At 39.6% G+C, this 27,246-nt stretch overlaps 1 protein-coding gene across 1 annotated transcript in view; it reads right to left on the reverse strand.

Moving 5' to 3' along the window:
* The window catches only part of dmxl1 (Dmx like 1), a 47,423-nt gene extending 24,417 nt beyond the window's left edge, over positions 1-23,006 (reverse strand). Inside the window, exons 1-23 of the mRNA XM_088414408.1 lie at positions 22,661-23,006; positions 19,804-19,971; positions 19,083-19,208; positions 16,429-16,506; positions 16,057-16,135; positions 15,822-15,954; positions 15,021-15,087; positions 14,752-14,936; positions 11,880-12,066; positions 11,135-11,291; positions 10,560-10,736; positions 10,211-10,449; positions 8,994-9,687; positions 8,481-8,602; positions 8,197-8,286; positions 7,826-7,928; positions 7,600-7,719; positions 6,539-6,757; positions 4,927-6,167; positions 3,410-3,668; positions 3,039-3,175; positions 2,775-2,961; positions 2,541-2,651 (exon numbers count right to left, since the gene is read on the reverse strand). Coding sequence (XP_088270534.1) covers positions 2,541-2,651; positions 2,775-2,961; positions 3,039-3,175; positions 3,410-3,668; positions 4,927-6,167; positions 6,539-6,757; positions 7,600-7,719; positions 7,826-7,928; positions 8,197-8,286; positions 8,481-8,602; positions 8,994-9,687; positions 10,211-10,449; positions 10,560-10,736; positions 11,135-11,291; positions 11,880-12,066; positions 14,752-14,936; positions 15,021-15,087; positions 15,822-15,954; positions 16,057-16,135; positions 16,429-16,506; positions 19,083-19,208; positions 19,804-19,890 — 4,798 coding nt within the window. The 5' untranslated portion in view covers positions 19,891-19,971; positions 22,661-23,006. The remainder of the gene's footprint in view (positions 1-2,540; positions 2,652-2,774; positions 2,962-3,038; positions 3,176-3,409; positions 3,669-4,926; positions 6,168-6,538; positions 6,758-7,599; positions 7,720-7,825; positions 7,929-8,196; positions 8,287-8,480; positions 8,603-8,993; positions 9,688-10,210; positions 10,450-10,559; positions 10,737-11,134; positions 11,292-11,879; positions 12,067-14,751; positions 14,937-15,020; positions 15,088-15,821; positions 15,955-16,056; positions 16,136-16,428; positions 16,507-19,082; positions 19,209-19,803; positions 19,972-22,660) is intronic.
* Between the last annotated feature and the right edge of the window lie 4,240 nt (positions 23,007-27,246).

The raw sequence follows: 27,246 nt of genomic DNA on the forward strand, positions 1-27,246 counted from the left end.
TTGACGTGACGCCGGCCAATAGCATCTCCGTGAGTGAGACCGAGACCGTGACCTTAATCGACCAATAGCATATCGGCATCTCCGTGACTGACTCCGTGACTGACACCGTGACTGTGACATTGTAAGAGCAATAGCGTTCAACGGTGCCGTGACAAGCATCAACTACTAATTTTGATGACGTAGCGAAACGAAAATATATGAACGAATACAATGGCCGGCATGTCGGATTGTTCGTAAGACGAAAGGTTTGTGCGTAAGTGGGGGACAAAAAACTCCGCGGTCCACGCTCGTAAGTCGAAATGTTCGTAAAAGAGGGTGTTCGTAAACCGGGGGACGACTGTATATATATACAGTGGGCCCCCGGGTTACGAACTTAATCCGTTCAGCGGCTACGCTCGTATCTCGAATTGCTCGTATAGCGGGCAATCAAAACCCATGTTAATTCGTGAATGCGTGCAACGCGCGCCGAAGCCTTAGGTAAAAATGACACACTGTATACATATATTAAAATTGAATGACATAATCTGCTGTACACTCGCATTATATAATAAATACAATGGATAAATAGCTTTTACCTTTGAAACGACGAGACTTGTGCTGGGTGTAAGCAGAGGGGGGCAGAGTCCAACGCTCAAAGTTAATGCGGCGATAGATATGCTATTGGTCTTACAGTGTTACAGTAACTCTTTCAGTCAGGGTGCAAATCACGCAGATACTAAAACATCATCCTCTTATTTCTTTCTTTACCGCTGCTAGTAATTTTAGAAGCTATGTCTAACAGATAAAGTTTGCAAAGTCTTCACAACATTCCGTTTTTCACTAATTTTCTCTCCTTCCTTCCATCCTGTCCCATCAAGCTAGATAAAGGCGTTCGGCCAATAGCATATCGGCATTTCTGTGATTGACGTGTGACGCCGGCCAATAGCATCTCCGTGAGTGAGACCGGGTGACCTTAATCGACCAATAGCATATTCGCATCTCCGTGACTGACTGATAATTATTCGCACTTTTTTTTTTAAACGGTTGGAATGTATTGACAATTAATTTAAAAAAACACACACATTTAAACCAATGACAATTCTTTGTCCTGCAATCGGCACATTTAATTTCATGTCAGCTGTTTTTCCCTTTAGCTGTACAAACACTACACTTAAATGGTAATATATTTAGACACCGTGAGTGAGACAGTCAGTGTGACGTTGTAAGACCAATAGCGTTCACGTTACTGCCACAAGTATCTACTGATGATTGATGATGTCGCTACTGTTGATTTTATTGACGCAATTAAACGAGAACATTTCTACATACTCAATGGCCGGCATGTCGAATTGCTCGTAAGGCGAGAGGTTTGTTCGTAAGCGGAGGACAAAAATCTCCCTGATCCACGCTCGTAAGGCGAATTGTTCGTAAATCAGGGTGCTCGTAAGCCGGGGGCCGACTGTGTATATATATATATATATATATATATATATATATATATATATATATATATATATATATATATATATATATATACACATACACACACACAGTGGTACCTCGGTACTCGACCGCCTCTATACTCGACCAAATCGGTGCTCGACCAAAAAAGTCAAGTAGATAATGCATCGGACCTCGAACAGATTTTCGGTTTTCGACTAGCCGAGCTGACCCGACCCGAACGCGCTCCTCGGCCCTTCTCGGCCAGCGGGTAAGCGCCAGTTCAACTCAGACCGCCAGCGGAGTAAGACGTTTGTTCGAGTATTTCTTCCCGGATTTAAACTTTTTCGTGTTGCTCTAGCCCTTAATAATGGGTCCAAAGAAAGACAGTGATAAGGGGAAGGCAAAGAGGAAAACAATGAGGACCACTATTGAACTGAAGAAGGAAATTATAGCAAAATATGAACGTGGTGTACGAGTGTCCGACCTCGCGTCGCAGTTAGCTAGCGTCATCATGGAAGGAGTAACCCTCCCTCCCGTCCTCTCCACATCCATTCCTGTATGCCATCAACCACTCCCCAAAACGTAAGTAAATTATACAAAATGGTTTATAATGCTTTATTTATCTTTATCTTTATCATGTACTGCTTGTGCACATTTACTTGTGCACACATACTTTCCATTATTTCTTATGGGAAAATTGTTTTCGGTGTTCGAACAAATCGGTGCTCGACCACCACCTCAGAACGGATTATGGTCGAGTACCGAGGTACCACTGTGTATATATATATATATATATATATATATATATATATATATTTTTTTTTTTTACTTCACAGCAAAAGAGCCTAGTGCTCTGTTTAAGGCTAGCTTTGCTGTGGCAGTTAAGTGTGACAAATGAAGTGTCTACACACCATCGCTCATAGCGACTTTATGTTCAAGGTTCACGACAGAGCTACAGTAACTTTATTTTTCAGACTTTATGCACCTCAATCTCTACACAGTAATTGGAATAAGAAATAGAAAAGAAAAATCAGCGGAACTAATTACAAAACGTGCGTGTGTGTAGCTTGACTCAGTGGCATCATCAAAGTTAATAAAAGGCCACTCCGCCACTTTACCTTGCCGGAGCAGCTGGGCTCGGTGGGCTGGCGGCAGAGAGGTCGTGAGGAAGGTGTGTAGTCTGACAGCAAGCAAAAACTTAAGGCCACAGTCATCCAGTGTCTCGCCACCTGCATCAAAAATAATCAATAAGACATTTCAAAACATGGCCGCAGGATGTTGGGAAATAGATTACTTAACTAAGTCAAGAGTATTGATTGGATCCATCTTGTTCTCCCAATCCACTGCAGTACCTTTGCTCTGGTCCTGGCAGTCTTTCAGGTCTGTGCTGGTGGTTGCAATTGTGTCGGCCAGTGCCATGAGTGACATTTGCTCCATACGGGTTAAACCAGGTAAACTGGAGTGCAGGAGATGACTGGACAGAACCTGGGCATGCTCGGGCCCAAAGTATGTGAGGCTGTACTGGGAAAAGTCAATTACCTACAGACATGGCAGACATGTGTCAAATCAAAATTGAACATGTTCATTTTTATGAATTTTCTTTAGCAGAAGCCAACCTTGTTCCCAGCTTCAGTTTGCTCATCCTGATCCAAAGGGTCCAAGTCGGCGATGCTGGGTGTGTGAAATAACTCGTCATAAGCATCCGTGTGACTGGATCCATGCCCGCTATCGCCACTCACACTGCCTACTTTTTCTATGAGAAAACAAAATGGAAACTCAATCATGGGAGATGTTCACCTCCTGCCAAAATCCCCTACAGCCAACCTGAGAAAACAGATCAATTGCATTATAGCAGGGATCACCAACTAGGCGCCCGCGGGCACCAGGTAACTCCCGAAGGATCACAAGAGCAGCCTGCAGGCCTGTTCTGCAAATAGCTTACAAGTGATCGGACACTGTTATTTTCAAGGAATCAGTAAATACTGACCAGGCTTTGTGGGCGTGTCCTCATCAGCAGCAAGAAGGGCATAGAGAGGAAGAGGAGGAATAGAGCTGATCTCTGTATAATCCGGTGTGGAATTCTCATCTCTGCCAAACATCTTTCTTTCCCTGGCGGTGCTCCCTCCTGCACTGATGGTTCGAGAGCGTATGCGTTTCTCTGGATTAGCGGTGTTGTCTTTAAGAGCCACGATTTCCCCAGCGATGCATTTCACCAGGTGAGAGAGGATGGCTTTGGCACGGTGAACCTTGAGTGACAGCCAAAAACTTTAGTTTTCTTGACGTCAACTCAAAACTAAAATATAAATAAACCATGCTGCCCTACTACAGTGATTCCAAACCACAGTGCCAAAACACATTAGCAAGAGATCATCAGGTGGGCCATAGGAAATGATCTAGCTTCACTTTATTGGTTTCGTATTTTTTATTTGACGAAAATAAAGTATAATTGTGTGTTGATCTATGACTGTGATGTACAGTGGCAGGCAGAATAATTTAAACGGATTTACAAATAACCGTTGTTATCCATCGTTAGTACATGTACGTCTATATACTAAGTCAGAGGTGGAGTGGGTGTAAAAATAACCAATGATGCAAATACACCAAAATATACTAATATCTCCTCTTTCACCAAAAATTGTTTAGTGATATTACAGTTTAATAAAGCCCATGAATGAAAATACACATATGAGCTCTGTAACTTAGGTGTACAGATTTGTCCAACTGCAGTGAGAGAGGAGCGTCTGACTCGCTTAGCTTACATAGGCTTGCAATACTTATTGTTTCTCCTTTCAGGCAGAAAAGAATAAAATGACCCAGGCAGGATAGACACATTTACCGGGCAGTAACTATGTTTTTTTTTTTTTAGCTTGTTGGCCCAGAAGAGCAATAAGACTTGCAAAGAATCTGCTGCCTGTCAAGCCACCGTATTTTTGTCGAACAGCCAAACATGGTGAGAGAGCCAGACAATGCTTCAAAATAAAATTTGGAATATCAAGTAATATATGAAACGAACGTCCTTGGAATGTTTTTATTTTGAATTTTCTCCCTGAAGCAAGGTCGTGACAACGGTCTACCACTAGACTAGATCCTTGTTACCTCCCAGCGTGAGCAGCAGCCTTCAATGTAAACGAGATTGCGTTTTTTTTCCTCGATCGCCATTTTTTTAGGCTCAGTTTTTTTTTTTTTCATGTAGTACAATGTCATGCGGGTGATTAATAGGTCTGTACTAAGTCATTTAGCACTCAACAAACACATGAAAACTTGAAATGCATAGTTTTAGCCTCAACAAAGTCAAAAGTCAAAAAGAACATCCTTTGAGCTAAGTTCCCAGAAGGGCAAAGAAAAACTCCAAAAACTCCAACCTTCATTAAACCTCGGATTAAAATAAATAAATAAATAAATAAATTGAATATGTTTGCCAAATTAGAGAAAGAAGATTTCAAAGAGAAAACACAAAAGATGAACAACCAGCATGTTGACATGATACAATATACCACTACTTACTTTTCCTAGATCCATGAGCTCCAGTAATTGTACTGGGTGGTACTGGGGCAGTGTAGGGAAGAGCTGATGAGCTGCTTCAAAAAGTCCAGAATCCTCCATCTCCAAGGGAAGGTCATAGGCTGTTCTCTTTCCACTTAGTTTCTGAGCCAGGCTCATCATTGACCTTGTGAGTGCTTTTTTAGGAGGGGCCAGCAAGGATGTGGGAGGCCCAAGATTGAGGTCATCTTCTTGGCTTTGTCTCACAGCTGAGACAATGGAGGACACACTGCTGCAGATGTCCGTGTCCTGGGCCAATGCGGCATTGGGTTTGGGTGGGAGTGGGGGTTGCCACTGGGAGTAGACATGCATCTCACAGTCCATACCTATGACCAAGATGCCATCACGTACCCAGGAGAGGGAAACTGGGATGGGTGGTGAGCCTTCAACAGAAGAGACGAGGTTGACAGTTCGAAGCAGAACGAGGCGTGAAAAGCTTTCGTCTCGGTTGCCATCAGAAGTCAGGCAAAGTTCAGGAGGCTTTCCAGACAAACGCCCAAACATATAAATCTTTGTTCCAATGCCAACAGTGAGAACATGTGACCCATCTTCTTGGGAGACCCAGTCTAAGTGAACTAAATTTTTATGGCTAGAACCAAAGCAGGGCTCTTTAGGCAAAGACAAGTCGCTGTTGCCACATAGAGATGTGGCGTTGCTGGGATCTGTTTTATCCAAGACTATGGTCTGCTCTAGAATCCATTGTGAACCACCTGTGGATTCACACTGGAAGATGCCGATGTAGACCAGCTGCTCTCTGGCAATTGCTAGGGAAGGGCCTGAAGACACATTTGGGCTGTGCTGCACAGTCACAGTTGGAGTGACGTGATGGCTGATGTTGTTGCGGTATAAATAAGGTGAAGACGCCAAGGCGGGAGGAAAAGTCGGAAGCGTGTGAGAATTTATCTGAGGTGTCAAATTCAAAGGTGTGTCTGGTGTTGTCTGCCTGTAGGCAACTGCCATTCGTCCAGTGTGACAGCAGCTGACTTGAACAGGACGGCCTGGCACACTCACTGCACTGCAATTGGGAAGCTGCTCTTCCACCAGGAGAGGCCACTCCTCCCATCGATAGACCAGCTTAACATTATTGCAAGTCTCAGATGCTGTGACATTACACCTCCAGAAGCGCACCTTTCCATCTGAACAGGAAGTCGCGAGAAGGTATGGCACACGGCCATCAGGCAAGGAACAAGATGCACTGAGATGACCTGGTGGCAGAGTCAAAAGAGGAAGTTCAAGCGACAAAGAGAACTATAAATGCTTGCAGATTACTTGATAAAAAATAACACAAACGCACGAATGCAAACACACGTGCAAACACAAGTGAGCATGTACATACTTCCTTGGACTAATTAATGTACTATTTACTTATTGATAAAGAGTTTGGGTACTATCTTGTGGCATTTAGGACAATTTCAATAAGTGCATTAAAAACCCCTCAATAATCACATTTTTCAGCAAATAAAGGTTAAAAAATACAAATATTGTACATGAATTTCTGATTAGTGAACTGCAAGTGTGCGCTCTACTGTGTGAAGGCACACTGAATTTTACATATTCCAAGTGTGCATCCGCTCACCTGCTGAAGGTGTAACACTTATGGCCTCCACCCCATCTGGCAGAGGCAATTCTTGGCTGTAGAGCCGCTGGGTGGTGAGGCTGAGGCGACATGCGCTCTGCAGATTGGATGTGCAAGGTTTACCCTTCTGAATTATCGGCGAACTGAAGGTATCAAAGTTAAACTGAGAGCAGCTGGAGGAAGCAACTGTAGGGGATTCTTGTGGTGAAAACGTTTCGTCTGGAAAAACAGCAAAAGTTTAACTTTATGATCAACTCTTTCACCAGCATATAATACACTTGCTTTAATCTATTAAAGAGCATTTACTGAAAAACAGGATGTTCCAAAAATTGTGAAATCCATTGACTTAACAATGCTTGCGTAACTGAGCAGAATACCAACAACAAGTTCAAGCGGATATCGATTTTATAACCAATTTCACAACGCTTCACAAATGTTAAATATGTGCATCACCTGTAGCACGACGCACACTTTTTGCCTTCCGCTTTGAATTTGTCATAACATGCATATATCTGCTCTACGTTTCTTTGGTGTATTTTTACTAATTTGACTCAAAAGTTTCCTTGGTGTATTTTTACTAATTTGACTCAAAAGTGTAACGCTGCACATGCTTGTTGTACCAGAGTAATCTAACACATAGCATGCATTTTCCTTACCACAGTGTCAATCTAACAGTAAGAAATAAGGAAATAAGTCGAAGAACTAACATTAAAACTAATTTTCATATTAAATTTAGTTCTTATGTATTTGAATTAACTAGAAAATCTGTTGAGCCAAAAAATGGCTTGTTTCAATTCTTGCTTCAAATTCTTTGGAACATGCTGTACATAAATTCAAACCTGACCAATATTAAATGATTCTACTTCATTTTTTTTCTAATTACTATAGGTCTCTATTGGCAAATATGGAGTGTAAATATAAATGACACAATGTGATTTCCATATTTTTTAGACCAAAGTATAGTCTTTCTTGATCACAAGTTAAACATGTGATTTCTTTCCAAAGAAAAGATGGAAGCATTAGCTCATTTTATTAAAACAAATTCAGTGCACAGTTCATACCAATGGAGATGGGTTTAGCCGCCAGATGAAGATGCCACATTTGTAAGAGGGACTGGCCATTTGGAGTTAATTCAACAACCACAAGAAAAAAGCTCGAGGCAAAAGTGGGCTTATCATGGCCTGCAGTAAGTACAAGAGAATATTAATACATGGCATCAAGAGGTAGAGACCAGTTATTTTAAAAAACAAACAAACATCCTTGCGATATATTAAATGTTATCTATACCAGAATGAGATGAATCTGTCATTTCCGGCCAGCTCTCTGGTCTTTCGCTGCCCAGTATTAGATCCTCTTCAAATACATGCAGGAGCTGTGTCTTCTTTCCCTGCTATAGATTACAAAAGCTGCTAAAAAATACACACCAGGCTTAATCCGCTGTGCAGCAGATACGAATTGGCACATTATTTGTTAACATTTAACAGGGAACATTTTTTCTTCATGTCTGACCTTTCAGAGAATTAATGTTGCTTCATGAAAAAAAAAAAAGAAAAAATGGCAAATCAAAACGTTTGTACAAAGGCCTTAGTGCAAACACATGAAATATCAGTCACAAAATATCTCCTCCACAATATGTAACAATGTGTACCAGTACTTACGAAGTCAGTCACGGCATCCAGCTCAATGATACACCCTGGTTTTGCTGTCGACTGCTGACTGACAATGTTGAAAACCTCACCAACATATTTCTGAAGGTAAAATTAAAAGACACGAATGAAGTAGCAACAATTCCCAATGCCAAAAATAAAGTATCTAATTGTTTCTGTGGTAAGGTCCAATGAGAAACATGCATCAGATTTGTGTACTTCAATTTGCATTAGCGGCATTCATGACATCCTGCGGATTATTATATTATGATGGAGTGGGCTGGTGGCAAACTTACTGATATCTCAGGATTGGAGAGCTCACTGAGGAGTTTCTTGGCTTCAATAACGGCCTGATAAAGCCTGAGTGAGTGGCCGTCACTTGCGACAAAGCAGGCGCTGGGAGAGTTACAATATGCACCTGGCAGCAGAGAGATTATATTACTTTCTCAGAAATGCCATTTTTCACAGCTGCCATTTACATCTTCAATTGAAAGGGAAATGATGTAATTCAGATCAGATTGGGTATGTAAAATCTTGGCCTGTTAAATCAAGTATTTTGTGGATTTTATTCAGTTTCCTGAGGCCATATTTTATATATTTACAAGATAGTATATTCTTAAAACCTCCATTCAGTTACTTTTAGTAAAATAACTGAAATGAGGAGTTGTAGTATTTCCGTCCTTAATAATTAACAAAATAAAAAGAACAAATTAGTGGAGCTAATTAGGTACTGTGCAGTGGAAAAAGTGTGGTAAAAGTAATGAAGCTAATCCTGAGCTAATTCTGGTAAAAAATTAAAAATTCCATACCCAAACAGCTGCTGGGGATGAGTGTGGGCAGCCAGGCTACATTAGCAAAAGCTGAAGCGTGAAGAGAATTGATCCGGGCCAACTCAGAAACTCCCCCGGACAGGGACAGCGGCCCCACGGGGTCAACCCGCCACAAAATGAGCTCACTGTATATTGCATTTGGATCCTGCGAAACACCACCAAGAGACAACCGGCTGGGCCGTGAGCTGTGGGAACCAGAGAAGACCTCTGGTGGGGCTAGGATGTTGTCCACCTCAGGGGACCTCAGTGCATTGTGGTGTGAGGTGGTGAGGAGCAGAGGCAGTACAGAGTGGCAGGCCAAGTCGTTAAGGTGGAAACGGTGCCCGCAATACCTTGACTTGTGAGACACACTGAGCACCGTGGAGAATGCAGAATCCTCTGCAAAACTCACACCCCACTGGTTGAGGGAGCCATCGTCATGCTTGGATATCATTAACACGCTGGGCGTAAAAATGCTCAATCTAAGACTGCTGCATGGTGCGACTTTCCCTTGACGGCCATAACTGATAAGCGCAGACTTGGTTTGGGGCATTGTGTTACCAGATGGTCGTTGTCTGCCGTGTTGGATGGCCAAATCCACGTTCTTGTTGCAAGCATACATGACCACACTATGACTGAGGGAGATTGCATCCCCTGCAGGAAATGCCACAGGGATACGGGAGACAAACGACACCTGGGAGAAAGACACGTACAACATATTACAAAATGAAACTTGCACCTCAGCTGGCAACGAGAGGAATTTAGGGTTGACATATTTATAAATGTTCGTTTAGAAATGCTTGAACACAAAATAAAAAAAATGATGAATGGCAATGTGAACAAATGGGCTTTCTTTATTTTATTCTGTTTACGGCTAAATAAAAATGATTATTAGTATGCTCCACAATAATATCTAACAATAAAAGCTGCAAATATGAATGACAGCTTTGTTGACTACCAGCTATAAATTCAAGACACTCACACATGACATCTATTCCAAAAACATCAAGGAGAATTAGATATTCAATCATCTGAATTTGTTGATTAAAAGAAGTGCTGTGCCATTTTCGATGTTAGCTTATTTAACGTCTTGATTGAGTAGAGTATTCATTGTGAAGGACTATAGAAGAGATAAGCAATAAATTAAAAGGTGGTTGAATGTTTCAGTTTGCCATACTGACGTGATAATTGAAATGCTAATGTAATCTGACAAATACCTGTGCTTGTCTAAACATTCTGGGATGGTATTCATCTATCCAGTCCACATTCCAGACCAATAGGGAGCCATCCATGGGATGGATGCTGAACAGCATGTCGGCCCCTTTGTTCCACTCGTCCAAAAGTACGCCCACTTGGTGCTCCATTGCTGCCAGGGGGAGTTCTGTGACTTCAGGTCCTTGAGGCTCACTTGGTCTTCTTGTCACTTCATCTTCAGAGGTATCCTCATTTTTGGGATCTCAAAGATGGATGAAGGCCAAATGCAAAAAGATTAGCCGACCAAAAATGAGAAACTGAGTATGATCAGCTTTCAAATGCTTTAAATGGAGGTTAGTAATTTGCGTGTACCTTCTTGAGAGCAATCGTTTTGCTGCTCCAAGCTGCCACGAAACTGTTGCAGGAAGACTTCCATTGCTAATGTAAAGTGAAGCTCTTTGTTGTTGAGCCAGTGGACAGTGAAAAGACCTCCGGGCTCCTCATCCTCCCCAGCATTCAGAGACGATATGGAGGGAAGTAGTGGAATGTCTGCATTTGGAGTACACAATAATGCAGTTATAAAGGAAAAAACAATAAAGAAAAACAGAATATGTCATTCAGAAAAAAAATCTGACTTTCAGAAAGGTGTTAGGTGTCATTTGAAGGCTACCAAAGCATAATACAAGCATCACTTTATGGTCATAAAAAGTTATTGGCAGGCAAATTCTGAGTGAATTTGCCTGTGAAAAACAATTAGTCGAAGGCACAACTCACAGTCCACAGCCCAATGGATTGAGACTGCACTCTGATGTAAATATACATACTTTTTTATGACCACACTAATGTATTCTTATAAGGCAGAAAGGCACAAAGTGGGAACATTAGTTACATGGACCAACAATATAGCGGCCAGATTCAATTTGTGACATGGACGTGATCAGTCCAACCTGTGGCAGGGTTGATGCTGGCGGCTATGTGAAAGTGACAGAGTGCATTTGCATGGGGAAGGTTGCTGCTGCTTTTCTTGTGGTTGTGGTGTTGACTTTGGTTGTGGGACAGGCAGCCAGTGAGCGGGGGTTGTGGTATATCCCAATAAAAAGGAGGCTGAAAGATAACAAATGAATTAGAATGAGTCCCAATATTTATAAAGCAGTAAGATGCGCTGAACTGTGAATAAGTAATTAATGGCGGGTGTGGTACAACACAGGTTCATCTCGTCTGTCAAGACTGACACCTATTAAACTTTTGGAGATAATCAAAAGTAAAAACAAACCATTTAGCAAATCAAAGAAGCATCTAAATAAGAGTTGTTTCACTAAAACAGGAAATACATTTTAAAAAAGACATTAAAGTTGGAGGAAATATTTTCTGAGAAAAAAAAAAGACCTGTACACTGCTCAAAGCAAAGGAGAGGACTGTGCACAGTTTCACACTTACTTTTCTTCTTATCTAATGCAATGTTCACATGTGAGAGCGACTCGTGATTAGGAGCCTTATTAAACATTCATGTTTTTAATTTTAAAAAAAGACTATTGAAATCTAGAATATCATATTTGTTCGTGTACTCATCATTTTTTGGTTGAAAAAAACTACTTTTGAGTAGACTAATTAACAAAATAAATTTGATCATTATTTAGGGACAACTATTTGTAAAATCATGGTAAGTCTGAACACCTTATTATAGGTGCTTACTTCCTGTGCTGTCCCTGCTTCTGTTCTCCCATTGCTGATCCTGGAAGACCTGGCCCATCTCTCAGAATCGCAGTGTTGGTTCCCATGGTGACCAGAAGGAAGGCTGTCCTCAGGCAACAGTGTCTCGCCCCAGAGCCGGCACACACTGTCCTTACAACTGGTGAGCAGGACATTACACACTGAACCCCTGAAAGGTCAAGTCATTCAAGAAGGTCAGTGGCATCAAGGTCAAGTGCTTCTAAGGGAAGACACAATACAGTCATATAGTTTGGGAGTTCAATAAACATTAATCCATTTTGAGTCACCCTTGTCCTCATTAGGATCATGGGAGCCTGTTCAAGCAAACTGATAGTATGGGGTACTCTCTGGTCTGGTTGCCAGCTCATCTCAGGACACATGAACAACACATGCACTCACATCTACACAGCAAAAGGCAATTAAGAGTCTTTAATAAAGCCAACATGTATGCTTTTGAAATGTGGGACGAGAACTGTATAATCTGAGCTTCAAGAGTATTGGCTGACAAAAGCTGGGAGACTTGTAAATCATTAATTTAATTTCATTATAGTTTTTCCTATTTTTTGAAAACCTCTTAGAAACAACACTTTGAGAGTGGCACTAATTGATTCACTTTCTTCTAAATCACGATAACTTTATACTGGAGGGGATTTTGTTTGTCTTAAATTTGTCTTGTTGTTGTGAGTAGAGATGTGAATGGTTCTTTTTGAGAAATGTTCCAAATTCGATTCCAGGAATTGTTTGTTTGCTTAGTTATGACGCCACTTATCAATTCCTCTTACAATGAGTTATGTGGCTATAATGTCAAGCAGTAATGCCTCGTAAGAATTTTGTAAATGTAAAGTTCAATGTTTTGAATAATACAGAAAGAAGTACAACGAAGCATGAAACATTATTCAGAGGTTGAAGGCTCCACTAGAATGTGAGAGTAGGACAGGGCACCATTTATGGATTGAGTACGTCATCTTTCATATGCGTAACACACCACAGAGAAATAGTAGATGCTTCTCGTTTGTAAGATGACTTAAAAAAAAAAAACTATCAATGTAAGCAGATATGTTATTAATGATCTAAAATTACTTATACTTCAGACCAGTGGAGCAATATTCTTAAAATGCTCAGGGCTGAACATAATCAAGCTTAACCAGAAAACCCGCATCATGTGCTTGTTGTGTTTGGTTTGCTCCAGCTGTATCTGCATCTCTAAACAGCTTAGTGAGCCCTAGGTTACTGTTGTCAAGGGTCACTGGCTGTTTGCCCAGGGCCCAACATAGCTGGCAAACGCCAATATAAAATCTCCATTTTGGCCAAAGTTTGGGCCCACAATTGCGTCAGTTCCCAGAGGTAGAAGTAAGTCAAATCAATTGGTAGTTTTCTTCAGTGGCATTCTATTGTCTCATGTGCAAATTATGTCGAGTTAATTAAATTAATTATTCAACGTCACATCCTGGAATGCTGCCCAGGGCAGAGTATTTCAGCTTTTAAAAGGCAAATCCACAAAACGCAACGATTACTCTGCTAGGAGGATGCATTTTACTTATCAGGGGGTTGAAATGCTGCTCAATATGCAAACTACAAAAAAAATCAAAAAACAAACAAACAAAAACGAACCAAAGGTTTTGAGAAGGATCGTAGCTGTTAATAGTTTTAGTATTGTAATATTCTGCACAGAGATGTCAGATGTCCTGGTATCTACTAGTGCCATCCATCCAGCTTGAGGGTAACCTGCTACCTGGTTATGCCATTCCATATATGCCTTGTATGCTAGCATCTTATACCCTGCTGTAACATCCTTGAGGTTTCTTTGTACATTCTACACCTGGGATCGTGTCTGTTCTTGTGCTCCCATGATTAGGGTCTTTATGCTGTCTTTAAGCCAAGCCTTTTCCAGCCACTAGTATTTTTTCTCAAAGTCACCCACTCCTTTAAGGTCATGGTGGTACATTCCATGCAGGGACTTGTCTCTCCCTGACAGCCCATCTGGCCCCTTCACATTGCTTCTGCTTTTGAAGGCATTCATGAAGCAGGTTTGTTTGTGGCGGCCATCATCTTGACACACCTTACTTGCATCTTTTTCAGCGGCAAGGGAATTATGACAGCAGGATATTTGATTACTGGCAAGGCATCTAAAAAGGCATAGATGTTAATGGCCTGGATCTTATTCTTGCCATTTGGCTGACTATTCAGGATCTGCCTCACCCTCATTAGGTACTTGGCTATGCCTTCCCTCCGAGCAGTCTCTTCATTATTGCTATTTGCCTGTGGAATTTCAGAGAATTTGTAGCTGTCCTGCACATCTGCTATGCTGAATTTAAGTACTTCAATTCCTTTGGTTGAAATCGGTTATTATAAGATGTGGCTGAAGAAGAAATGCATGACTATTAACATATTGTCCTCCCATACACAATATCCCATACACCCGTTAACAGTAAATACTGTATACAACGATTGTTATAGAAATACAGATCTATGTTTCTGGTGCTAATTCAACCGAGCAATGCTGTTAATGGGTTTTATTTTGTTGTCACACACACCTTTCAGAAAGTACAATCACACAATCTAAAATGCACCCCTGGCAAGCTCCCTGGGAATATTAATTTGAAGGCAGGCCATTGGTTTCCTATGATGATATATGTGACTTGAGCTACAAACGCAACCTGGGTTTGCATGTCAGACTAAAAAAAAGAAAAACACACAGTAAGTCCAGTAAAACAAGGTAGTTGAAACTTTTGATTTGAGTCACAGCTAGATTGCAAAATCCATACAAGTTAGTGTTAAACACTGGAGTTTTCAATTATATGAAGAACAGTATAAAAAAGCGAATGTCAAAATGCTGTCGCTGTAGTTTGCATACCGTGGCATGTACTTGCTGGTCTTCCTCCAGGAAAAGCCGATAACAGAACGTGGATGGGCCAGGTACACAAAAGAAAAGGTGATCTCTCCGTGGGAGTCGACACAGGATTCTGGGGGTGTGAAAAGTCTAAAACCTCCAGATTTCCACTTACTTGTGCTGTACCACACCTTTACTAGGCAGTCATCCTGGAAAAATAATCAAAAAGATCAATTTAAAAAATATTTAAAAAAACATTTTCACATATCAAAATCAGAGGAAGTCTCACTTACCTGCCCAGCAGTTGCAAAGAATTCTCCATCAGGCGAAAACTTCATCAAACTGACTGGAGAGGCTGTCCTGTAAAATAAAAAAGTTATAGTATTAATGGCACGACAATAATTATCAAAATAATTCATCTGCGCTAGCAACGCCATTCCAAATGATTCTGAAAGCAGAGACGCTGGAGTTTGGCGCAGTATCAGTGAAGTATTTACCAGATTTTAATTAGTATAAGAGTATAAGTAGTGTTCAGCATTGTCAGTGTAAATAATATTTTGGAGTTGTAAATAATTTCTGTACCTTTTAAAGTGGTGTTCTTTTTTTCTGTGCTTTTACTGTGATTTCTGTGTTTGTACCGATCCCAGGTAAATTCAAGCACTAGGCAAAGGGCAAGGCACACAGAGAAGAACAACCATTCACGCAACCAAACACACCTAAAGACAATTAAGAGTGTCCAAAACAACTGCCATGCGTGTTTTTGGGACGTTACTTCCAAGTTCCATGCATGGAACTTGGGAGGAAGCCGGAGTCCCCATGCAGCCTTGGGGAGAACTTGCAAACGCCACACAGAGAGGCCGAGCTGGATTTGAATTCAGTGCTTCAAAATTGTGACTTGACCAAAAATTGTAAGATACCCACCTCTGGTAAAACCTAACTGAAATGGCAGTGTATGTATTAGTGAATGATGCAGAGTAATTTACTCATTTATATTGATGAAATAGTGTCATAGAACCAAAGTAATTAATCATTGTTTATTATGGAAAATTAAAAAATATGAAAAAAACAGACATTAACTATCATCAATGACTTACTTGTTTTGCCAGATACACCTCCAAGCACAATGACAGTCTCTTATTTCTGCCTGCTTTCTTCCTTCAATATCATTTCCTCCATCAAAATGAGACCATAACTGCATGCAACTTGAGCCTGTTAAAAGCATGCACCCTGTACAGATAAAACAGAAATATACCCTCAGAATAAAAAAAAGTGATGTAATTAATATTTTAATGTAAACCATGTCATTTTGTGTGTATGCCTCACAAGTACCTTTGGGGTGCCATGCCAGGTTACGCACCATAGACTGCAAAACAAATTGGCCAGTCTTTTGCCATTGGCAGTTCAACTTCTGTGTGCAAATAGAAGGCTAAAATTAGCATGTAAAATGTGACACACACGTGATCAGGTCACACTTCCACAGCAACAGTTGTAATATCAGGAAGACCCTACAATGAAAGAGGTACTGCGCAAAACAATTATTAGACTTCCTTCCATGGTGTTTAACAACACTTCTGCATGGGTGTCACAACAGGATGATGGTTGAAGAAATATATATATTTTTTGCTTGTTTCAGTAAGCTTAATAATAGAATAAGAAACATACTACATTAGATGAACTTAAGATATAATGGAGCTTACTCACTGTCAGAGACGTGTCTTTATGGTCAGGATGCTGAACTGGCTCAAAAATGCATACGATGCTTCCATAGGAAGCTGCGATCTGCCAGCAGGCAAAAATGACAGATAACATTTTAGGGACATCAAACAATGGACTGCATGTGCTATTTACACAATAAATATATTATGAAATGAATAGTCAAGGTATTATAAGCACATAGTTGGATGGATAACTTACATAACTTCCATGGAAAATAATGTGCACATTTTCACCCAGAAAATAGCTACTGTAGTTCTTAGTAATATGAGTTGTAAAAGGTGACACAAAAGTTTGGAGAAAGCACTCATGTGTATATTAATGAGGTATTATCTTTTTTATATATCTAAGTATATATGGAAAAAAAGCATAAAGTGTTCTGTTTTTTTGGTTGTTGTTTTTTTTAATGTTGCAAAACCATTTTTTTAAATTAAATATTCATACCATTTTGGGACCATGGGTAGAATACTATGAGACCATAAATATGCAACACATATATCTTTCATGGCAACATACTCCAAACAAAACTGTGATATATAGAATACTTATTTTCGTAGTTCTGAAAATATAGCAGACACAGAATAAACATAAGACATTATCCTGAAAATAAACCTAACAAGTTAAAAATGCCACAAGCCTATAAAAAACCATATTGAGTCAGCCGTGCAATGTCTACAAAGCAAACTTCTCCTTAACTTACACTACCTGCAGCTATTGCCGCCCTGAACAGCAGGCGTCGTTTACTTGTCCCTACTGTACTGTCTTTGTCTTATGGGGCCTTTTGTTGTCAATTGTTGTTTTTTTTTTTTTTTTCCCTTTAAATATGTTACCTGATGTGTAAACTATGTCCCCCCTCTCAGCAAAAATGAATTATCCTATGGGGACTATTAAATAAACCTATCTATCTATCTTAATGATTCAATCAGGACTGCATGTGTTTTTCACAGCTTACAATCATCACCAGACCTAATTGGCAGCATTATCTATAGCAATTAATACAAAGAACAATCTTGGGTCCCTGGTCATGCTAACACACACGAGTCCCTGGTCATGCTAACACACACACACACACACACACACACACACACACACACAGTGTAATTACCATGCACAATAATGTCAAGTGAGTCTTAAATACATAGCCTACAACGAGATGCACATGAATGGACACAAGCACATTTGCAAAGTGATCTTTTATTATGATTTCATAACCGGGGTTTAAAAACAAAAGTTCAATTGCAGTAGTTTCAGTATTCTTTTTTTTTATTCCAAATGAAAAAAATACCTGGCACTGAACTTATTTGAAATACCAAATGAGGTTGTTTATGCATGTAAAATTATTGAGCCATTAAGTAAGAGGGGCAAAGACACCAATATAAGCACCACAGGTCATGCCGGCACCATGTGAGGTAAGTTCAGAGCCAAAGGAATTGGATTTAAGATCACGAGGTGACCGATAAAAGACTAAGCAAATGTTAAATGAAGGAAGTCTTTATTTCAAACGCCTGAGAATGAAGAAAAAATGACTAATGGAAACAAACAATAACTCCAAAAGTACATTTAAGGTAACAATAAAATTGTGTATCGTATAAGTAAAACTCATTCACTCCACCACTTTCCTGATAACCAATACCATTATTAAGTTATTGAATGAGATTTGCTTGCTACATTTACACATTCCAGGTGCTTGTGTGGAGTGGCAATAATGAATGCAAACCTTACAATTCCAATGAAATAAATCACTTAATTTAACAAACATTATGAATGACTTTTAATGGTCACAAGAATTATGGGGAATATACTGTAACACAAAAAAAATACATTTACGCGAACCCCATGCCATCAATGTTTTGAGATTTAAAATGTTATGCAGGGTATACGCATGCCGATTTCCCACCCTAATTTGACAACAAAAGCCCAACCGTTAGATGTTGCCGTTGATTATTCTGAGTGATTACCCTTAGGTGTTTAAAAGCCGTTTTTATTCACAATCCAATGGAAAAAATGTTGAGGAGCTCAATCATAAATCTTGAAGTGGTTCAGTAGTCAAAATAGCAAATGATTAAGAGAGTGATCAATGGCAAGTTTGGCTGAGCAGGTCCGAGTTACAGACAGCCGAGCTAATTCTACCGGTATATATTACAAATAGTTTTAGAGTGATTTTATACTTTCAATAGTGAATAACAGTTAGTTCAGAATTCACAAGCTGTGATTACATTTTTGAGAGAGAGGGAAACATATGAACAATATCTGATTATATAATAATAAAGTTAATAAAATAATGATAATAATAACATGATATTCAGCAGCCCTTATCTTAAATTTTGCCCTGTGTAATACTGACTCCTTATGAATTTTGGTAACAGTGGGTTCTCTGTAAATCTTAGCTGCTTGGATACAAAGGAACTGTTATTTATTTTTTTCTTCTTTTTTTTCCTCAAACAACAACAGCATATGACATTATGATAGTCACGAGCATTTATGTGATGGAACTAATACCATTATTATGAAAAAGGCTAATAAAATGTGAGTATGTTCTCTATGTTACTTAGCATATTCAGTTGTGTCTCTTGAAAACATGAGCCAGAAACAATCAACCAATGTAAACAATAAAAATGTCATTACTGGGATATTGACCCTACCTGTCCTCCCTGCAGTGAGCAGTCGACACATCCCACCTGGATATTTCCGTGTTTGGTCCCTGGGATGATCTGCACACGTTCAAAGTCACTACCCAAAATGACCACGTCACAGCCAGAAGCATAGGCCTATGAAGACATATAGAAGCATGCAAAGTTTAAGAAACAAATTCACATGGTCAAAAACACGTCAGGAGGTAAAGAAATTCAAGCAATTAACTCTTGAAAAAAAATAACAAGATGTGAAAAGCCGATTTGGGGCAAAAGGTGCCTACTTTGAAGAATCCAACTTATATTTTGTTTTGATTAAGATTTTTCTTGGGGGGGGGGGGGGGGGGGGGGGGGTTACAAAATAACTACATCAATGTATTATTTATTGTTTTGATATCAATGATTTGGGTAATAATCTACAAGTCAGTAAATATTCACATTATAAAAAAATACAGAATTAGATGATGTTTCCAAACTTCTGACAAGTAGTTCGTATAAGCAAGACAATGAGAAGAAGAAGTGAGGATGTGGTCAAAGAGATAATATCAGTTTTGACATTCACTTTGTGCTTCCAATCAGAAGATGAGGGATAGACTTAGTCACTCAAGCAGTATCTTTACTCAACAACATACAAACTACACTGAACCAAAAATGCCACAGTAATGCTCGAAACGCTCACTTTTCATATCATAGTGTCTTAGAGTGAAATAAGATGAAAATTGCTGTAACTTACCGTGAATGGTACATTGTTGACGCTCCCTACAGAGAAACAATTGTCCCCGGGGTTAACTGCCCCTGTGAGGACCTGATGAAGATTCATGACCCTGGTAAACGTGCCTTCCTCCTACTTTTTCCAAACAGTCCTTAGCTTCATCTTCGTAAAATGTGAAGTGGCCAGGCACTAAGGGAAAGAGGAAAGGAGGGACCGATGATGTGTGTGATGACACAAAAAAAGAATGCATTTGTAATCATATCACTGTCATCAGTGCACCACGCAGTGGAAAAATAAAAAGTACAAGATTTTAAATTATGGTTGTATGGTAAAAATGGTATGAAAATACAAGACACACTGAAGAGATTTTGGTTTTGTTAATCTTTTTAGGTCAGAGATGTCCAAACCCGGTCCTCAAGGGCCGGCATCCTGCAGATTATCCAGGTGAGGACCGAGTTTGAACACCCCTGTTCTAGGTGGTAAAATGTGAGGTGAACTTGAAGGTTCAAATCTGACAGTTGGCAAAGGAATGCATGCTCCATAAGACCAAATAAAGCTACAATTATTACGTTGTACAAAGCAAATGAACATGAGCTGCATTTTGATGTGGTTAGCGTCAATTAAGAAAAAGCTTTATATCTTCATTCCTCACGAAAAAGAAAGTTTTTATTTTTATATTTCAAGCAACAAGGCTCTGTTTTGCTATGGACAAAATGGTCCTAATGTGAGTGACCACCAGGATCAAAAGATGTTTAAACTGTGCAACAGGAGGGGTTTTGTTTCTACCTTGACCAAGTAAAAAAAAAAGGAAAACTCAAAGTCTAGATTCCAGTACACACCGCCAAAATAATGTGCACTTTCCCTTTTGTTTCTTTTAATCGCAGTTCCACCAAAAGATTTTGTAGACTGTTCTCGTCCACTTATATGAATGCTGAAGTTCAAGAAAGGCTTCTATAAATGGAATTTAAGTTATTAGGATGAGTGTAATGAATATTATGTAACATTTATTTTAAAAATACAAAAGAGGTGGTTTAAAAAAAATTGTGGATCTAAAAATGAAAGCAGGGACATTAAGTGTCACGTGTTTCTAAAGAAATAATGAATGGGACTGATACATCATAATGGAGGGAGAAAAATAAAGTTACAACGTTTCAATATCATATATTAATTCTAGACGATACTTTAAAAATAAAACTGATGGTGCCATACAGTGAAGTTTTTGCTTATTGACTCACAAATGTGTCAATTCTTCCCTGCAAGTCAGGATGATAGGGATAGCCCCCACCCCCAAAAAAAGGGTTCCAGCTAATAGAACCACTTTGATGCCATGTTGACAAATAAGGCATGTTTTAGTCTGCATTTAATGTTGTTTAGAGCAGCTCAGTAGGAGAATGGTTAGCACAAACTCCAGGTTTTCAAACCCTCTCTCAAACACACGTGATTCGAACGATTAGGATCATTTTCACGCTCCTGCAGAGCTTGCTAATAAGCTAATTATTTGAATCAGGTGTGAACCCAGGAAAACATACAGCATGCCAGCCCTTCAAGGACTGCAGTTTGACACCTATGGGTTAGCACATCCGCCTCACAGTTAGAGGGACCCGAGTTCAAATCTAGCTCACTCCAGCCTTCCTGTGCGGAGTTTGCATGCTCTCCCCGAGCCTGTGTGGGTTCTCTCCTGGTACTCTGGCTTCCTCCCACACGCCAAAGACATGTATGGCAGACAAATTGGGCATACTAAACTGTCTTTAGGTGTGATCACTTTCGAATTGAATACATACTGTATATTATAATTTTGGCAATCTCTGTTTTTCGGCCAGTTGTTCTCAATTATATTTTTCAAAGCCACCCCGAGGAAAGACACCCAAGGAAAGACACCCCCCCCCCCAAAAAAAAAAGAAAACCCACCACCACCACTTCCCATACGACCATAAAAAAAGATTATTACCGATCAAAATCGAAAAGTATACCTAAAGGTGTACCCTTTTTAACATTGACAAAAGGAAAAAAATAATATAATATAAAGAAAGAAAATATATGTAGTATAAAACAACTTTCAACAACTGTCAACTACTTTTTACAGTATTTATACAGGCTAAAGGCAGAAAAAAAAACTCAAGCGCATCAAAGTACCTGAAAAAAAAATGCCAATCCTTATTTTATCATAATTACACATAGCAAAAACAAATCCTTTAAACCTGGGATCATCTGCGCCTCCCCAGGGGTGCCTGCCCCACTATTTGAGAAGCACTGCTTTGGGTACACCAACCTAACAATCAACATCTTGTATGTGTGTGTGTGTGTGTGTGTGTGTGTGTGTGTGGGCACACACAAATGTGTGTGCCCAAGATTAGCACTAGAATCTCAGTGGTTACTTAAAAATTAAAGTACAGAATTTCCCGATGTTAGCACAATTTTAAAGTGATATTTAATTGCCATTAGTTTTTTATTTATTTATTTTTTTTATCCAATGCTGATAGTTGTAGTCAAAAGCCCACATATTGACACAAATCGGTCCGGCTGATAATCACGCTATACCTCAGTCTATTTTTGATCATTTATTTTTATTTGCAAACGCAAGTCATATGGCAAAAAAGGATCGTGACCACAGAGTGAAAATGATCAATGTCATTCTTGCGTCCTGTGCTGTGGCAACTCACGTGACAAGTTGGCAGCACATTAGAAACAAGGGCGAGCTAATTGCAACACAAGACAGCAATAATGTTGGATTCACATCCGTTTCGTTTTTTAACAACTTGGCTTCAGAAGCCGTTTACGGACTAGACCCGAATAGTGTCAACTCGGATGTCAAGTTTAGCTTGTCACCGTCGCCGATAATCGTGAGCTCGTTATCAACAAATGTGCAACTAGTACTCACCTTGGGTAGCACTTTCCCAGTATGTCCCGCCAATGCGATGTCCACTGTCAATCAATGCCTCCTTACCTGGAGCAACCTTGTAATCAGGGTCGAGTACAGCTGTCTACGGAAGAGGTTCGAACTGGTACCGATTCGGTCCACTCACTTAGCTAATGTTAGCGCGCTAGGCTCTGGAAGCTCTTCTTTACAGCTAACCGTAACACGGGACGCATTACAACACCCACGCCACATTTTGGCACTCGAAAAGCATCTAAATATTGCTATTTCTCCAACGCTCAACGACAAGGAGCCAGCCTCTCCTCAAGGTTAGCAAATTGAAAGCTTCACCAGACGAAGCTATGTTGAAGATGCGTCATGATAGCGACCATGTCGCCGTAGTGCATTTTGGGACTTGTAGTCTAGAGTCGTATTGGCAAACCACGAGCGCGAGGACCGGTTCACCAGTACTGTAGTTGCTGTCATATTCCGTTTCCACCCTTGTGTTCACTCGTTTACTTATGTAAACAAAAAACTAAAATGTCAACCAAAAAGAAAGGTCAGTCGTATCCGCAATCATTACGCTGAGCACAGTTAGATTCATATGAATAATGTAGAACACTTCCGCTTGGACGTTAGTTTGATCGTATGAAAAAAATACTTAACTCATATTTAAGTACCTAACTAAGTATGCATTTGTACAGCAGACCTTTCTTTCATTACTTTAATTATTTACTGCTTTTATTTATTTATTTTTACTGTGCACATTCTGGGTATGCGCAAAGATTGTTTGATCACAAGATGTCACTGTTGCCCACTGTATAGTGTAAATAATAATTTTTGGACGCTGTTGCTGTGTCAATGAATTATTTTGTCAATTCAGCCAGAACTGATCTAACTATTTAAAGTTCTCCACCTTGTTTAAGTACTATTAATAATTATCATGAAGAAACAGTAACAATGATCAATCTTCACTCAGATAAATAAAATTAATTGATTCAAGCAAAAATTATACACTTAAAGTAATTTTTCATCAGTTTGTTATTCCATAGTAGGATGTGTGGTGAACCCTGCAGTACGGATGGATGGATGGATGGATGGATGGATGGATGGATGGATGGATGGATGGATGGATGGATGGATGGATAGATAGATAGATAGATAGATAGATAGATAGATAGATAGATAGATAGATAGATAGATAGATAGATAGATAGATAGATAGATAGATAGATAGATAGATGGACGGATGGGCGGACGGACGGACGGACAGACGGACAGCCTTCCAGAATGACTGCAACGTTTTTAGATAGATGGACGGACGGACGGACAGACAGACAGACTTCCAGAATGACTGCAATTATTTAGATGGATGGATACTTCCAGAAAGACTGCAATGATTCAGGCAAAAACAAAAATACAGTGCTTAATGAGGAAGTAGTGTGGAAGGCAAAACAATTCTATACAAGTGGGAATAAGTGGGACCGACTTTACCACTAAATAATGAAATGGCTGACACATTGTGACATTAGTGGAGCCTGGCAGCATTTATTGTCATGGCAGTCGGATGATGAAAACAGTTGAGAAAGTAGGTCACAGCATTGCTAAACATCTAGCCTTGCAGAATAAGTGCACTAAATGTTAAATAGTCTGTCACTTCTGCTTGTTTTTGACTGCTGTCTGTCTAAAGCATAACACCATCGCGTACTGCGCCCCAATCATATATTCCGTGTAACTCGAATGTCTTTGCACTTGGGTTTAGGTTTTATTAGACAATATCTTATAATAGACATCAGGTGGAAAAATTACAAGCATCAGGCAATTCTACTCACAAATAGCAAGGAAAATAGGAAACATGGCTGGGGAAAAATAGGTTCTCTGTTTTTTGTTTTTTCCATATGCTGTACTGTATTTCTAATGTCAACAAAATTATATTTTAGTCCATGACTTAATCACAGTTCTGTATACTTGATTTACCCTAATTATAACTGACATGCAAGTGAAAAATAAATTGCAACAGAATTAACTCTATCCGCTTAGTGAATTAATTTGGGTATGTATCCTACTTATTTAAGTGGTTTAGTCTTGATCATACTGTTCTGAGGAGCAGTATATTGTATAAGGAAGTACTTGCTGTGAGCAATTGGGGTGTTCTTACCCTGCTTTGCTGTTTTTGTTTGTTTGTTTCTTTTTAAAAACGCGTGCCTCCCACGCCTCACAAATATATGTCAGAAACACACATCCAATTGCCCATAGGTGTGAATGTAAGTATGCCACCTGCAACCTAATGAGGACAAGATAGACAATGGATGGATGAAGGTTTAACATATTCCATTTATGTGCCGTAATTTTTAATTTATTTAATGTAAAACATTTAATCCACAATACACCAAAGTAATATTTTGTTTCGGAAAAAGCAACAACGAAGCTAGAGATGAATTACACACTACATTGTTAACAAGTAGCAGGCGTTATGAAACAAGACACAAGAGGGCAGTATTGAAGCACGTAAAATTTTAAACTCAATCCGTTTCTTGCAAACTGAATCGACTCGGTCACAACATGGGGGGAAAAAAATAAATAACCCCAGAAGTCTGGTTCGTGCAACTTTTTAGAAATTTCGTCAGCATAAGTCTCCATTGTCAGACTGAGGTCTGGATTTAGACATTCTGGACTGCAAGATATAGAGGGATGAATCAGTTCTTATTAATGCCTAATCCATTAGTTTTTGTTTTTTGTTTTGCGTTCTTCCCACGAGGGGCTCTGCGGTGGTATTGTCCCGCGATCTGTCAAGAAATATTGATGTACTGTATGAGCTGTAATTACTGGATCTGGAGGTAAGAGAGTAGTGCCAGAATGAGGTTGCACTATGAGTGTGGCCGTGCTTTGATGTAGCCAGTGAGGAGGAGGGCTAGAGGAGCAGGGACAGGTTTTCCACAGGAAAAATACCCACAAGTTGCTGAAATATATCTGACTGCCAAGGACATATGGGAGTAATAAACCAAAATGAAACAAAGTGACAAATAAAAGCAGTTATGTTACACTTAATTGGTGTGATCACCCAACAATAAATCTTCTCAGCACATGGTTATTATTATCTGTTTCCCCTAAAACATCAGTAAAATAACGTTTTGTGTGAGGCTAAACAAACTCAATGCACCAGCAGCGTGGCACTACATTACATTACACTACATTTCTCTCAATTGTTCTCTTTTTAGCTTTGCTCAGTTTACGGGTTCTTAAGAGCATCCTCCAAAGGCAGAATTTGAAGGCCTACTAATGTAACTTCTGGCTCAACTTGACCACACATCAGTGTCCCGGGTGGTGGTGGCCCTTGGGAATTTCAAGTAAATGTATGGATTTTCACCAACAAATGGTAGGGATGAGGCCGTTTTTGCAAATTTTGGTCCTAGCATGCCACTGCACGTGCTCAAATTCACTCAGCTTTCAAATCTATCTTAAAGCTTTCAAACTTGACCTTTGTTTCCATAGATACAGCACTGGGTGAAGGCTGCCTCAGGGAACACTTTCGTTCTCTCTGTTGCTTTACTTCTATGCTTAAAACACTGAGGCACTCGAAGATGTTCTACCTTCAGACTTGCCAAGTGTACTTTTAAATGTAAGTGTACGTTTTTGTATTTACTCTTCAAACATCACTGATAACTCGGGTGACCCCATTTTCAAAAATAAAAACGAGGACACGGCAACTTTGCTGAAAACGAAATATGCAAATAATTTCCACCAGGGAACGCGTTACAATTAAATGAATTGCTTGTCAGTCTGGTGGTTGTTTTAAAACTTTAGTGAATGTTTAGCTAAAGCCATCTTGTTTGGATGACAGTTCAACAGCACTTAACTGGTCAATGCACTCACTTTATTGCATCCTTTTGCTTGCTCCTGATGTTGTAAAATTTCTACCGCCTGCCCCTGCAACTTGACTCGAAGTGTGCTGTTCTAAATCTGTTTTGTCAAATAAATGATAAAATGTTTCCATGTACCCCCGCAATGTGCTCATGAGCTTGTCATTCTTGTTGAGTTCATCAAATTAGTATTTATATTGATATATATGAGGACCTACTCTGAGAGTGGTATTTGAATGTATTTCCTGTCAACTGTGTGAGCGAGTACATTCCCGGTGCTTCATTTCTTGTGCTTCTCAACATAGCAATAGATTAATGGATGTGAGCACTTTTTTCAGAACTGCGTTCATGAAACTGAAAATCAATTGGAACAACGTTCCTCGCTGTCCCACATTGGGAATGCATGGGCTGAAACCTCAACTCAGTAAGATCTGACATCATTTCTCATGAATAAAATTTAAAATCTGCAAATAGTCCATAAGAAGTGTAAAAGACTCAACAAATGTCACATAAAATGTTTAGAACAAAAAACTAAAATCTACAATAATCCAAAAGAAAAAACAAGCTCAAATCAAGACGCATAAAGTCATCACAGTTTGTGTGGAAAATGCTAACACGAAACGTCGTTAATTTAATTGATAATTATGTGGCCTCCATGAGGAGCGGCAATGTGCAACCAATTGTCTTGCTGGCTAAGTGAAGCACTTTATGAAATGCCTTCTCAGGATGAGTTTCTGTTATGAGCCTTTT

This window comes from Hippichthys cyanospilos, chromosome 1, assembly GCF_059441005.1.
Source record: "Hippichthys cyanospilos isolate Australia breed blue-spotted pipefish chromosome 1, RoL_Hcya_1.0, whole genome shotgun sequence".
Taxonomy (NCBI): Eukaryota; Metazoa; Chordata; class Actinopteri; order Syngnathiformes; family Syngnathidae; genus Hippichthys; species Hippichthys cyanospilos.